The 15,728-nt window shown below is 45.5% G+C and overlaps 2 protein-coding genes across 2 annotated transcripts in view; one reads left to right on the top strand and one right to left on the bottom strand.

The window, feature by feature from the left end:
* LOC115195284 (piggyBac transposable element-derived protein 4-like) overlaps positions 1-2,192 on the bottom strand; it is a 68,141-nt gene extending 65,949 nt beyond the window's left edge. Inside the window, exon 1 of the mRNA XM_029755051.1 lies at positions 878-2,192. The gene's annotated coding sequence lies outside the window, so the exon portion shown is untranslated. The remainder of the gene's footprint in view (positions 1-877) is intronic.
* A 1,078-nt stretch (positions 2,193-3,270) lies between these two features.
* klhl34 (kelch-like family member 34) lies at positions 3,271-5,230 on the top strand. Its single transcript, XM_029755052.1, has one exon. The coding sequence runs from the start codon at positions 3,344-3,346 to the stop codon at positions 5,138-5,140; it is 1,797 nt and encodes a 598-aa protein (XP_029610912.1). The 5' UTR covers positions 3,271-3,343; the 3' UTR covers positions 5,141-5,230.
* The last annotated feature ends 10,498 nt before the right edge of the window (positions 5,231-15,728 follow it).

Below are 15,728 nucleotides of genomic sequence, written 5' to 3' on the forward strand. Positions count from 1 at the left end.
GCAACCGACTGAGAAGCTGGGTTCCTGGAAGGGAGCAGCCCTCTATGGTTTTTGCCTGACCCTAAATCAAGTATGTATCTACAAGGATGATGGACGAAGCTCAAAGGGTGGATGCATGACAACTGTAGAGAAGGTTCACCTTCTGGGTTTTTGTCTGCTCAAACCACAAGAACTCAATGACAGACCGTATTGGTATGGACACATGGCAAGCAACTGAGACCCCGGACTCACACAGGGTACGCAACTCAACCGCGTTGCCTGATCCTACACCAAGCATCCTGGAAGGGAATTACTCTTCAATGTATTGATGAAGAAAAACATCCAGGACCAAATGACTGAGTGACACTTGGCCAACCAGCAGTGAAGGACAGTTCCATGTGTGATTTCCTCTCTGGTGGCCCTTTTTCACAACCGTTGACACCTTGACCAATAGAAGGACTCCCCTAAACCTAACCCTAACCTTATCCCTATCCTAACCCCACCATAATACTAACCCTAACCCCACCCTTAACCTAACCCTAACCCTAACCTCACTCTTATCCTAACCCTAACCTCCACCCTAACCCTATCCCCTACCTGGACTAAAAAAAAGGATGTAGACACCTGAAACCAATGCACCCCGAAACCAACTCTACTCTAGTGGGCAACTACAGGGCTCTACAACCTGAGCGGATCTGTGCCCGGACCCCTCGACTCCCCCACTCCCCCATTCAGTGCAACCCTCCCCCCCAGTCTCTGCATTATCTTGAAGGCATCAGATCGACCTTGTGGATTCCTTAAAATATCTTAACCCTTAACCCTAACGTAACCCTAAAGCAAACCTGCTGACCTAAAACACAATCCTATTCAAAACCTAACCCTAACCACTAACTCTTACCCCTAACCCAGTTCAGGTAGGGTCTTGTTCAGATGGGGTCCAGTTGAGAAAGGATCCAGTTCAGATGGGGTCCAGTTCAGGTAGGGTCCAGTTCAGATGGGGTTCAGTTCATATGGGGTCCAGTTCAGAAAGGATCCAGTTCAGATGGGGTCCAGATTGGTTACTGTCCAGTTCAGATGGGGTCCAGTTCAGATGGGGTCCAGTTTGGTTACTGTCCAGTTCAGATGGGGTCCAGTTTGGTTACTGTCCAGTTCAGATGGGGTCCAGTTCAGATGGGGTCCAGTTGGGTTACTCCCCAGTCCAGATGGGGTCCAGTTCAGATGGGGTCCAGTTCGGTTACTGTCCAGTTCAGATATTGTCCAGTTCAGATATTGTCCAGTTCAGATGCGGTCCAGTTCAGATAGGGTCCAGTTCAGATGGGGTCCAGTTCAGATGGGGTCCAGTTCAGATGGGGTCCAGTTGGGTTACTCCCCAGTCCAGATGGGGTCCAGTTCAGATGGGGTCCAGTTCAGAAAGGATCCAGTTCAGATGGGGTCCAGTTCAGATGGGGTCCAGTTTGGTTACTGTCCAGTTCAGATGGAGTCCAGTTCGGTTACTGTCCGGTTCAGATGGGGTCCAGTTCGGTTAGGGTCCAGTTGACATGGGATATATCATGGGTCCAGTTCAGATGGGGTCCAGTTCAGATGGGGTCCAGTTCAGATGGGGTCCAGTTCGATTACTGTCCAGTTCAGATGGGGTCCAGTTCGGTTACTGTCCGGTTCAGATGGGGTCCAGTTCGGTTAGGGTCCAGTTGACATGGGATATATCATGGGTCCAGTTCAGATGGGGTCCAGTTCAGATGGGGTCCAGTTCAGATGGGGTCCATTTCAGATACTGTCCAGTTCAGATGGAGTCCAGGTCGGTTACTATCCAGTTCAAATAGGGTCCAGTTCAGATGGGGTCCAGTTCAGATGGGGTCCAGTTTGGTTACTGTCCAGTTCAGATAGGGTCCAGTTCAGATGGGGTCCAGTTCAGAAAGGATCCAGTTCAGATGGGGTCCAGTTCAGATAGGGTCCAGTTTGGTTACTGTCCAGTTCAGATGGGGTCCAGTTTGGTTACTGTCCAGTTCAGATGGGGTCCAGTTTAGATGGGGTCCAGTTCAGATGGGGTCCAGTTCGGTTACTGTCCAGTTCAGATGGGTTCCAGTTCAGATGGGGTCCAGTTCCAATGGGGTCCAGTTCATATAGAGTTAATTAATTTGTAGAAATGGAACATCCAAGTCATGTTTCTATTCCTGTAGCAATGCTGTAGTCACGGTGATGTTGGTAGATAGCTCCTGTGGACACTTTGGACTCTTCAGTGCTGACTAATAGCTCTATTTACCTCTGAGGTCATCTAGCGTATATGTGTGTGTGTGTGTATAAGTGTGTGTGTGTATATATGTGTGTGTTTGTGCAGATTTTGACCCTATCTTGAATATAGAGGAAAGGGCAGCGTGCGTGAACACGCACACACACACACATACAAACACACACACTGACCCACACACACATACATACAAACACACACATTGACCCACACACACACACACACACACACACACACATACAAACACACACTGACGCACACTGATGCATAAACACACACTGACGCACACACACACACATGCAAACACACACACTGACACACACATACATACAAACACACACACTGACCCACACACACATGCAAACACACACACTGACCCACACACACACACACACACATACAAACACACACTGACGCACACTGATGCATAAACACACACTGACGCACACACACACACATGCAAACACACACACTGACCCACACACACACACACACACACACACACATGCTAACACACACTGACGCACACACACACATACAAACACACACACTGATGCACACATACAAACACACACACATGCAAACACACACACTGGCACACACATACATACAAACACACACACTGACACCCACACACACATACACACACATGCTGACACCCACATACTGGGTGTCATATTGGTGGCTGTGTGTGGGTGTGTGTGAGTTTAGGGGTGGTGGTTAAAACTCCTATCATCGTGATAACGTGTCAAATGCCAGCGGGTGCAGACAGAGAAACACGGAGAAACCAACGACAGACACTCATCTCTCTTGTCCTCTCTCTCTCACCTCTCTCTTGTCTTCTCTCTCTCACCTTTCTCTTGTCTTCTCTCTCTCACCTCTCTCTTGTCCTCTCTCTCTCACCTCTCTCTTGTCTTCTCTCTCTCTCGCTCTTTTCTCTCTCTTTTCTCTCAACTCTCTCTCTCAATCTCTCTTTCACTTCTCTCTCAATCTCTCTCTCTCGCAATCTTCTCTCTCTGTTTTCTCTCAACTCTCTCTCAATCTCTTTCTCCTCTCTCTCACACTCTTCTCTCTCAATCTCGCACTCAATCTCTCTATCTCTCTCTCTCTACTTTCTTTATGGAGAGTTATTCTCTCCTCCACAGTTCTTACCAGAGTTCTGTGCTTTTCTCTGGCTTCAGGAAGCTGCGCTCTGACAGGAGGTTGTGTGATGTTGTCTTGGAGACGGGAGGCGTGTCCTTCCCGTGTCACCGCGTCCTATTGGCCAGTTCCAGCCAGTATTTCTGGTGTTTGTTTGGTGAGAAGACGGAGGAGAGGATAGCTGCTAGCATTAGACTCCCGGCGCTAACTCCTGCAGGACTAGAGACAGTTCTGGACTTCCTGTACTCTGGATGGCTCAGCCTATCAGCTGCCTCACTGCCTGTCGTTCTGGAGACCGCCAGGTACCTTCAGGTGGACACAGCTGTGTCGCTATGCGAGCGTTTCCTTAGTGACGGGCTGTCGCTGAGGACCTCATGTTTCTATGCCAACCTGGCTGAGCACCACTTCCTGCCTGACGCGCTGGCAGCTGCCAATCAAATCATCGCCATGGAGATGGCCACTTTGCTACAGGAGGACAGGGAGGGGCTTCTGGGGCTGAACGTCCAATCACTAACGGATGTGCTGGACAGGGAGGAACTACCCGGTGTCAAGGAGGTGGAGCTACTGAAACTTGTGCTGGATTGGCTGGATGCTAACCAGCCTCTCCCATTGGTCCGCTGTAACCTGCTGCTCAGCCGACTCCGTTTTGGATTGGTTACTCCCTCTGACATCACAACACTAAGCCCTGCCCACACCAACATGAACACGCCCCTGATGAGGAGTAAGGTGACGCAGGCGCTGGAGTATCATTGGCTGGGCTCAGCTAGACCAATAAGACAGAGCCGACACTCCTCCCTCAGAGCAGCAGCCAACCACGTGCTCCTGGTGGGGGGCGGGCTCAGCACTGATTGGCCGCAGCAGCAGGTGCTCACCTTCGACCTTAGAGACAGGAAGTGGTCATCATTGAACGCTGGTCTCCCACGACGACTGAAGAACCACTGTGTGTGCTGCGTCGGGGGGTTCCTGTTTGTGATTGGAGGAGAAGAGGTGAAGGGCGGAGCAGAGGGGGGTGAAGGGAAGTCTGTTACTATGACGACAACTAATTGTGTGTGGCGGTACGATCCTCGCTTTGCATGCTGGGAGGAAGCGGACCCCATGCTGGAGAGGAGATCCCAGTTCAGCTGCTGTGTTGTAGACCATGTCATCTACACTATAGGGGGAACACACACACACTCAGACACACACTCCTGCCTGGCCTCAGTGGAGTTCTATGACATGTCAGCAGGTCATTGGAGGAGAGGAATTTCTCTGCCCCGCCCCCTTTATGGCCACGCCTCGGTCACCCTGGGAACTGGAATCCTAATGTCTGGTGGTAGCCATGGCAACCAAGACCGTACACAGGTCAGTAGCCACGAGGGTAATCAGGGCAACTGTGAGGTCCTCTTCCTAGATATGGTTGCTAGGGGTGGAGTTTGGGAGAAGCGAGCACCGATGTCCATTGGCCGTTTCGGTCACCGCATGGCAACTGTTGCCGGATGTGTCTACGCGTTACTAGGAATGTACGAGCACTACTGCGATATTGAGCGATATGACTCACTCGCTGACCAGTGGACACGCCTACGCCCAGTACTCATTGGCTCGTTCGACTACGGACTGGTGACAACAGCAAATGGGAGGCTGCTGCTGTTCGGAGGCAGGAAATGGCGGGATGGACAGGAAGTGAGCGTAGCAAGTGTTCTAGAATATGACACAGAGAGAGACAGTTGGGCCGAGATCTGTCAGCTACACAGTCCTCTGACTGGAACACAATGTGTTGTGATGGCTCTGTTAGACTAACACTCCTCTGACTGGAACACAATATACAGGGAGTAGAAAATAACATGGCTATATATAGGGAGTAGTAAACAACATGGATATATACAGGGAGTAGAAAATAACATGGCTATATACAGGGAGTAGAAAATAACATGGCTATATACAGGGAGTAGAAAATAACATGGCTATATACAGGGAGTAGTAAATAACATGGCTATATACAAGTAGTAAATAATATGGCTATTTATAGGGAGTAGAAAAATAACATGCCTATATACAGGGAGTATAAAATAACATGGCTATATACAGGGAGTAGAAAATAACATGGCTATATACAGGGAGTAGAAAATAACATGGATATATACAGGGAGTAGTAAATAACATGGCTATAGACAGGAAGTAGAAAATAACATGGCTATTTATAGGGAGTAGAAAATAACATGGCTACAGTGGTTCTTCCTTTAAAAGTTGCGTTGTACTGCAGCACAGCTTGAGGGCTGCTGCAGAATATTATTGCACGTTATTTAATTGTCAGCCATTGTTGCCATTAATGCTAGTTAGTACTAGTTTGACCACCAGAGGGAATCTTTGAGAAGCATTTGACTGTATTAATATTGGCTGGACTAAAAAAAATGTTTTTTTTGTAAGAACATGGTATATGTGATTGATTTAGCTTAATTCATTTGATTAATATTATGGTGTTTCTATTCCAAGAAAAATGAAAAATTACGCCCTCAGGGTTTCCATTAGAAAAATATGGCACTGTACTAAGTGACTGCAAGTGAAGAGGAAAATAATCCTAACATTTCCACACCCTAATTGTAGGCCAACCAATACCCAAACAGAGATTCAGTGAAAATTAAAATCTCATTGATTTACCAAGACCAGTCCCCATGCTCAGAGCAGCACGAAACGCTGTTGAAATAGTTGACCACACGCGGGTAGGCTATTGCTTCAAATCCTATCATAACAATTGGATGACTTTGGGTGTTCCAGTAAGGAACTATTTGTTGCCTTCATTAGACTACTTTATTCTGAAAAATTCATCTGTAACTCTGCCAAGCCTATAAGCAAAGATGAACTGGTGAAGGCCATCAAGACGTTTTGGCTCGAGAAACTGATGATACAACAATGCAACAAATACATTGATCATCTCAGCAAGGTTTTGCCAGTGGTCGTGGATCTGGGGGGGAAGTGCAACTAAAATGTAGCTGAGATGTACTGTACAGTAGTGGAAATAAACATCTGCATTTTGAAAGTCTTTTTTATCATTATTTTATTAACGAAAGCATAAAGATGTTGATGAACATATACTGTGTAAAACTTTAGAGTACTTAAGCATCGAATACATTGCAAGTTGGGTGGATTTTCACACCTACAGTAGCCGGGCTATTAAACTAATCGTTGGATAACAGATCGGCTCTCGGAACTCATTAAGAGGCGTGTCACGCCCTGACCTGAGAGAGACGTTTTGTTTTTCTATTTTGGTTAGGTCAAGGTGTGATTTGGGTGGGCATTCGAGATTTGTAGTTCTTTGTTCTATTCTATGTTTTCTATTTCTATGTTGTCAGGTTCTAGTTTTGTATTTCTATGTTGGGTTTTGTTTGGGATGATCTCCAATTAGAGGCAGCTGGTCCTCGTTGTCTCTAATTGGAGATCATACTTAAGTAGGGGTATTTTCCACCTGGGTTTGTGGGAGATTGTTTTTGAGTAGTGTATGTTTCACCTCTGCGTCAAGGTTTGTTGTTTTTGTTCTTTAGTTTATGTTTTGCATAGTTTCACAGTGTAAATAAAATGTGGAATGACACACACACTGCACTTTGGTCCGCTCCTCCTTCCTACGACAGCCGTGACAAGGCGGCTTCTTTCTTCAATGTGCTTTAAATGTCACAAATAATGGAACACACCCAACATGAGCAGATGAACTTGGTCAAAATATTTATTTATTAAAGACTGTCAGAAAGAATGTTGGTACTTATTTGTTTTGATCCAAAACCATTTGCGAGTGAATAATCCAATAATAATTGGTATTGCATGGCTCTCGGAACTCATTAAGAGGCAGCTTCTATATGAAAATACTTGCAGATCAATTAATTCTAAATGAATATCTAAAGGGTGTTTTTTGTTAGGGCAAATCTGGTCTGTGAGAATATCTAAGGGGCTTTTAAATAATTACAATGCAGGGTTAATAATATGAATAATCGTTGGATAACAGATCGGCCCTCAGAACTCATTAAGAGGTGGTTTGTATCTTCAATATGCTTTAAATGCCACAATGTCACAAATAATGCAGACAAATCATCGCTGGACTCTTTCATTCCGTTTCTTCTTCACATCAGCGAAGAAGGACTCTATGTTTCAGAAACTCACTTTATATAGAGGGGCTACTGTCACATTCTGACCAGTAAAGGGGTAATTTGTTATTGTAGTTTGGTCAGGACGTGGCAGGGGGGTATTTGTTTTATGTGGTTTGGGGTGTGTGTTTATGTAGAGGGGTGTTTGTTTAGAGTTTCCGGGGTTTTGGTCTATGTTCTATGTTAGTGTATTTCTATGTCTGATCTAGGGTGTTTAGTTCTATGTTTAGTTAATTGGGATTTGGCCTTCAATTGGAGGCAGCTGTTTCTCGTTGCCTCTGATTGAAGGTCCTATATTTAGGGGTGTGTTTGTTATGGGTATTGTGGGAGGTTGATTTTGCATTGCTGTGTGTCAGCATCCATTACTGTTTGTCGTCTGTTCGTTTTCTTGTTTAAGTGTTCAATAAATGTTGAAAATGAGCACTCAACCCGCTGCGCCTTGGTTCACTTCCTACGATGGCCGTTACAGCTACAGTATCACTCTTTCACACTGTGGTAAATAAAGCCGTTTAGAATGATTTATTTCTGTTTTTAGAGGGTGAGAATCCAAAAGCCCACTGTGCCTAATTTTAGAAAACGTCAGTCCGATAGATCAGCGTTCTAACTTCCCCTACATTTGTGTTTTGTTACATTTGCTACAGTTTGTGTGCTTATTTATTGGTGGAGATATTTTATTCTGCAATGTTTGTTTGACAACCATCCACTTTGTTATATCAGATTTGTTCAATGTGCGCCAATCCCCACGGTCTGCGTTCCATTGATCTTTACTGCATTTATTATAATTGGAAGGGCTGACCGTTATAATACTCTTCATTGCACAAATCCTACAAAGGCATCCATCAGTACTGTTCTGTTTGATCTTTATTTCAATATTTCTGCTTAATGAGTTCTGAGAGCAGATCTGTTATCCAACGATGATTATTATTATTATTATTAGTAACCCTACATTATAATTATATAAAAGCACCTTAGATATTCTGGGTTTTTATTTACAGTAGTGATGGACAACTGGACGCATTTTGTTTTTCACAAGCGTTGCAGGCTGTGAATTCTGCAAACAAGCCAACCTAACTAAAAAATACATTTTGTTGATTGCCATGGTGAATAATCCAATGACAATTGATAGGACACATAAAAGGAAACATCAAAGAGTTTACCGGAATCCCTAAATGAAAATACTGGCAGATCAATAAAATATCCTTGTACAGTAGTAGATCTAATTAAATTTAGAGGATTATAAATTAATATCTAAGGGGCTTTTATACACTTATAATGCAGGGTTAATAATACATTAATATACTTGTAGGGGTTGATGCATTTTTTGTTGTTAGGGCAAATCTGGTTTTAGAGTATTTAAGCATTGCATAAATTGCAAGTTTGCCCATTTTGTCCTTTAGGCTACTCTTTACAATAGGACTCAACTCTGATTGAAAAAAAACGTTTAAAATGTTTACGTTTAAACCTCTTCACTATAGGGGGCAGTATTTTCACAGCCGGATGAAAAACGTACCCATATTAAACGGCCTACTACTCGGGCCCCAGGAACTAGAAGATGTATATTATTAGTAGATTTGGATAGAAAACACTCTGAAGTTTCTAAAACTGTTTGAATAATGTCTGTGAGTATAACAGAACTCATATGGCAGGCAAAAACCTGAGAAAAATCCGAACAGGAAGTTTGACCTCAGATGGTTGTAGTCATTTCAAATGAAGTTCTATCTAAACTACAGTGTCTGTGATGTCATATTGCACTTCCTAAGGCTTCCACTAGATGTCAACAGTTATTAGAATCTCATTTGAGGCTTCTAGAATACAATTTGATTGAATAATACCCGGAACAGTATGTGGTCGGGCTGGGGTCATTGACTTACCTTGCGCGCGCTCACGAAGGATTAGCCATTTTTCTTTTTCTTTTGTAATGAATCTGCTATTGTCCGGTTGGAATATTATCGCAATTCTACAATTATAACACCCTAAAGATTGATTGTGAACATGGTTTGACATGTTACTACAAACGCTGAGGGAACTTTATAACTTTTCGTCGACGGTGGAAAGATGCATTTTGGAATGGGGATCTGGACGCGCCATCAAAACGGATTTATTTCAACATAAATGATGGACTTTATCGAACAAATGAACATTTCTTGTGGAAGTGGGAGACCTTCCGAGTGCATTCAGCCGAAGATCAGCAAAGGTAAGATAATATTTTTAACATATTTCAGCATTTTGGGGATGCCGTGGCTGGACGGCTAACTGAATAGCATGGTGCTCAGTACTCAGAATATTGAACAATGTGCTTTCTACGTAAAGTTATTTTGAAATCTGACACAGGGGGTGCATACAAGAGTACTGTATCTATAATTCTTAAAATAATTGTTATGTGTTTTGTCAACGTTTATGATGAGTATCTTTGTAAATTCACCGGCAATTTTGGGGTGAATACATTTTCTGAACGTCACGCGCCAATGTAAAATCATTTTTTTTTATATAAATATGAACTTGATGGGAACAAAAAATGCATGTATTGTCTAACATAATGTCCTAGGAGTGTCATCTGATGAAGATCGTCAAAGGTTAGTGCATAATTTTAGCAGTTTTTTTGCTTTTGGACGGCTAACCTTGCTTTGAAAGTGGCCGTCCTTGCTAAGAAAATGGCTGTGTTGTTGTTTTTTGCTGTGGTTGTATCCTAACATAATATAATGATTTGCTTTCGCTGTAAAGCCTTTTTGGAATCGGACAACGAGGTTGGATTCAGGAGAGGTTTATCTTTCAAATGGTGTAAAATAGACGTATGTTTGAGAAAATTCAATTGTGGTATTTTAGTTGTTTTTGTATTTTGCGCCATGCGATCCCATTGGCTGTTGGCTAGGGTTTCCGCTAGCGGAACGCCTATATGTAAGAAGTTAAGTAATCTTGCTTGTCTCAGAACAGCGTGAAATGGTGCTGAAATAGTTGCTTCAAATCCTATCAGTTTCAGTAAGCAACAATTTGTTGCCTTCATTAGCCTACTTTATTCTTAAAGAACTCAACACAGAGAAAAGAAAAAAGCCTTTAATAATTAAACAATAAAGCGATTGAATTCACAAATGCATTTGACTGTTTTTAATATTGGCCATCAACTAAAAACACTCCGTGGTAGAAATATGTTATTGAATTCAATATATATTTTTTACTATTTTAAAATGAATATGTTTGAGGTTACTGTGCAGTCTGACAAGTAAACATAGCCTACAGTACATAGTAAACATGGTAATATGCCTAATTCCTTACTTAAGGGAGAGCAGGCCATGTCCAGACTTTCTCGGTGACCTCAAGTACTCATAAACTCTGTCTTAAATGCTTTTTCGGGTTGCATCAGTCATGGACAGAATCTTCTGAGACACATTATTAATGATAAACACCCGGAGGTTCACTGGTAAGCCACATTTGCCTCAGGATCCATCCCAGTTGATATTCTGTGTCCACTCATGGTATCTCTCATCGGTTACACATCCTTGGAATAGCAGAACAGCATAACGGTTCGAACGGTCCTTGCTGTGCCTGGTGAACAGTTCGTCAAGTTCTGTTGTCAGAAGAGGAATGGAAATGTCAGGGTGAACCGACGACCTGACGAACCCGCCACGTACATTGACTCTACCTGTCGGAGGTGGAGTTCCAGAGCTCACAGGTGTGCCTGGCATGTATTGTGACTCCATCCCGTTCCTCGCCCTCTTCAACGTGTCATTCTCCGCCTGACTTTCCGCCAATGTTGAGTGACTCTCCGCCAATGCCGCCTGGCTCTGGACCAATGCAAAAGCGGTCGCCTGTATCTCTTGCACTCAGATAATGTTCATCTTTCTGCTGGTCTGCCTTCAATGACTCGATCTCGGTCTTCAAAGTTTGAATCTGATGCATGTGCACCTTCATCAAATGACCAGAATGGTACCGTCCTGAGCCCCCATCGATTACAGTGGCTGAAATGCTGAAATAGTTGCTTCAAATGATAGAAACGGTAGATGAATTAAGAATTAAAAGTGACTCCAACACGCAAATGCTCCATACAGAAACACATTTTAAGAATCTATCAAAACTATCCGCTTTCTTCGGAACAATGCTTTTTTTTCGGTGTAACCCTTTGTCCAGCCCGTTGTCCAGCCCGTTGTCCAGCCCGTTGTCCAGCCCGTTGTCCAGCCCGTTGTCCAGCCCGTTGTCCAGCCCGTTGTCCAGCCCGTTGTCCAGCCCGTTGTCCAGCCCGTTGTCCAGCCCGTTGTCCAGCCCGTTGTCCACTGATCTCCACGGATGGATGTCCGCATGGTTGTATGCTCTGCAAAAACACATGTGTGTTTTTAGTACACAATTATTGATTTTATTACACAGTATGCCTACATATTGATAGGCTATATACATTTTTTAAACGAAAATGCACTGAAACCAAAATACATTAAGTTTTGGTGATCCTCTCAACTCTGGCTCATTTTCAAGTCCTCTGGTGGTTACAGTCCTAACCCTGGAATGGGTAGCACCATAGAAAGAAGCTGGCTTGATAAACTGTTTATTTTGTATGTTCTCTTTGGTCTCAATGTAATTTGTTTAGATAAATTAAGGGTAATGTTTGGGGCGAGGTGAGGAGTACCGGAAAAGTGTGATTTTCAGGTTACAATAGGTATAATAAGTATACAGCAGATCACCAATTGTCCTCACTTTGATTATGCTGTAACAACATACTGTAGCACCATGACCAGGATCTCTACTCATTTAAGTGAGCAGATTAGGGCTTTCAGGAGAAACGGAACATCTACTGGAGACATTTCACAAAAACTGTTAAACTTGGGGATTATGGTCACGTACGGTGCTATTTGCAAACACTATCATCAGATGCCTGTGTTACATCGATTTTTACATGTGGTTGTGGAGATGGGGGAAGTGCAACTAAAATGTAGTTGAAGTAAACATTGAATACTATAAGGGCACAGGGCGAGACCCAGATGCAGACATGGGAGGCAGATGGTTAGAGTCTCTGATATTTATTATAATCCAAGGGGCAGGCAAGAGAATGGCCATAAACAAGGTCACAGTCCAGGAGGTACAGAGTGGCAGGCAGGCTCGAGGTCAGGGCAGGCAGTATGGTCAGGCAGGTGGGTTCAGTCAATGCAGGCAAGGGTCAAAACCAGGAGGACTAGCAAAAGAGAGATAAGAAAAAGCAGGAGCATGGAAAACACGCTGGTTGACAAGACGAACTGGCAACAGACAAACAGGGAACACTGGAATAAATACCCAGGGACTAATGGGGTAAACGGGTGACACCTGGAGGTGTGTGGAGACAATCACAAAGACAGGTGAAACAGATCGGGGCGTGACAGCACCCCCCCCTCTAGGGGCACCACCTGGCATCCTACCTGGGCGCATACCTGGCGGACCGGGGTGCCGGCGGTGAAAGTCGGTGATGAAGGCGGGGTCCAGGATGTCTTTAGTGGGAACCCAGCACCTCTCCTCCGGGCCATAACCCTCCCAGTCAACCAGGTACTGGAAACCCCTGCCCTGTGATCGATCCCTCAGGAGGCGTCTTACCATGTATGCTGGCTGACCATCGCTGACACGGGGGGGAGTGATGGGCCTAGAAACAGAAGATAAAGGACTCAGACAAGGGCTTAATCTTGAACACATGAAAAGTAGGGTGAACACGGAGGGTGCGGGGTAACAGCAGGCGAACAGCAGTGGGATTAAGGACTCTAGAAATGGGGAAAGGACCACTGAAACATGGGGAAAGTATGCGGGATTACACCCAGAAGGGCAGGTCCTGTGTGGACAGCCGTACCCTCTGCCCGACCCAATTGCAGGGAGCAAGAGTCCGGTGGCGGTCCGCTTGTCGACGATACCTGGAGGTGGTCTTGAGAAGAGCACTTTTCCAGGTACGCCAATAGCGGTGGACGAACATCTGGGCTGAGGGTATGCTGACCTCAACTTCTTGCTCTTGGAAGAGCGGAGGCTGATACCCCATGGAGCATTCGAAGATGGAGAGTCCAGTAGCCGAGCAGGGAAGAGTGTTCCTAGCATATTCCACCCAGACCAGTTGCTGGCTCCAGGTGGTGGGGTTACTAGCAACGAGACACCGACGTGTCATCTCCATGTCTTGATTGGCTCGCTCCGACTGGCCGTTGGATTGGGGTTGAAACCCGGAGGACAGACTGGCCGATTTTTGATTGTAATGTCATTGAGGCCCCGGTAATCAATGCATGGACACAGGGTCTTGTCCTTCTTCCCCACAAAGAAGAATCCTGTGCCAGTAGGAGAGGCAGAAGGACGAACGCTCCCAACAGCCAGAGAGTCCGATGTACTCCACCATGGCCTTGGTCTCAGGACCAGACAGGGAATATAGCCGGCCTCAAGGCGGTGTGGTGCCCGGGAGGAGGTCAAAAGCACTATTGTAAGGACAATGTGGAGGAAGGGAGGTAGCATGAGCTTTGCTAAAAACCTCCAGGAGGTCATGGTACTCTGCGGGAATGGCAGAGAGAGCCAAGGCCATACTCAACCCTGGAGGCAGACATTCCGGGGAAGGCTGCGCCGCCTTCAGGCAACGTGAATGGCAGAACGGGTTCCAACCCAGGATTGGACCCGTGGTCCAGTCAATATCAGGGTTATGCTTCTGGAGCTAAAAAAATCCCAAAACAATAGGGATGTGGGGAGACTCATTAAGGAGTAGCTGTATTTGACTCAATGTGGTTTCCAGATACCCGCATATCAATGGAAACTGTGCTGTGCATGACTCTTCCAATGGAGCGTACGTCCAGTGCCCTGGCATCCATGGGAATGGAGAGGAGTTGAGTAAGGATACTTAGTTCCGATACCAGGGTAGCGTCCATGAAACTCTCACCTGCCCAAGAGTCAATGAGCACCAGGAGAGACTTAGACTGGTCTCCCCACAGCAAGATCACATAAAAAAAGAGTTTGGGTAATGGGAATTAGAGGTTTCCCAGTCAGGCTCACCAGTTTATTTGTACCTGCTAATGATTCAGGTCTCTTCACTGGGCAGGTGGCTATGTAATGCCCTACAGCACCACAATACAGACAACTATTGGAGCTTAGCCTGCATGAACATTCCCTAGGTGATAATCTAGCTCTTCCCAGTTGCATAGGTTCCGGTGTATCCGACTTACCCGTCGTTGAGGGACTTCCGGATTCCTTCGGAGGTGAACGAGCCATAGCGGATGGACGAGTGTGACCTAGGCCAGACCTCTTCTCACTCCTGCTTTCCCGTAGACGTCCATCAATCCTAATGGTGAGAGCGATGAGGGAATCAAGGTCCACAGGTAACTCCCGAGCAGCTAGCTCATCTTTTATCAACTCTGATAATCCATGAAGGTATTGAATAGGGACTCCGGTTCCTGGCACTCTCGGCGGTCAACATGCAAAAGTCTACAGCGTAGGCTGCCACACTACAGGAGTCTTGACGTAATTCAAGTAGTTTTCGGGCCGCCTCTCTCCCGGATACCGGAGAATCGAAAACCTTCCTCAACTCTGCCATGAAGTCTTCTAGATCATGAGAAATAGCGGATTGTTTCTCCCAAACTTCCGTAGCACAGGAGAGCACCCTTCCCGACATTGCTGTAATAATGTACGCTATCTTCGACCGGTCTGAGCGGAACGAAGATGGTTGCAGTTCAAAAATGAGGGCGGCACTGACAAAGAAAACCCCGGCAGGTTCCAGGATCCCCAGAATATTGCTCCGGAAGAGGTAAGCTGGGTTCTCGGGGAGCCGGGGTAGGCAGTACAAACCCACCACTAATAGCAAAAAGGTTTTGGGTGGTTGGGGGGTCTCAGTTGTGGCGGGCTGCCTATGAGCTAACTCCCTGATTTGCTGGGTTCTCGGGGAGCCGGGGTAGGCAGTACAAACCCACCACTAATAGCAAAAAGGTTTTGGGTGGTTGGGGGGTCTCAGTTGTGGCGGGCTGCCTATGAGCTAACTCCCTGATTTGCTCCATCAAAGCCTTGAACCCTAGGTAGTGGCATTCCATCAGGGAACGAAGCCCTTCCAAAAGGTCCAGCATTAGCTCCTCATGCGTCCCAATAGTGGCTCCCTGCAGGGAGACAGCGTGGTGGAGCTGGCCCAAGTCTGCTGGGTCTGTCATGGCCAGTTCATACTATAAGGGCACAGGGCGATACCCAGATGCAGACACGGGAGGCAGATGGTTTGAGTCACTGATATTTATTATAATCCAAGGAGCAGGCAAGAGCATGGTTGTGGACAGGCAAAAGATCATAAACAAGGTCACAGTCTA

Source organism: Salmo trutta, chromosome 6 (assembly GCF_901001165.1).
Source record: "Salmo trutta chromosome 6, fSalTru1.1, whole genome shotgun sequence".
Lineage (NCBI taxonomy): Eukaryota > Metazoa > Chordata > Actinopteri > Salmoniformes > Salmonidae > Salmo > Salmo trutta.

Coding starts and splice junctions, on each gene's coding strand:
- klhl34 (XM_029755052.1), top strand. CDS start 3,344: ATGGAGAGTTATTCTCTCCTCCACAGTTCTTACCAGAGTTCTGTGCTT.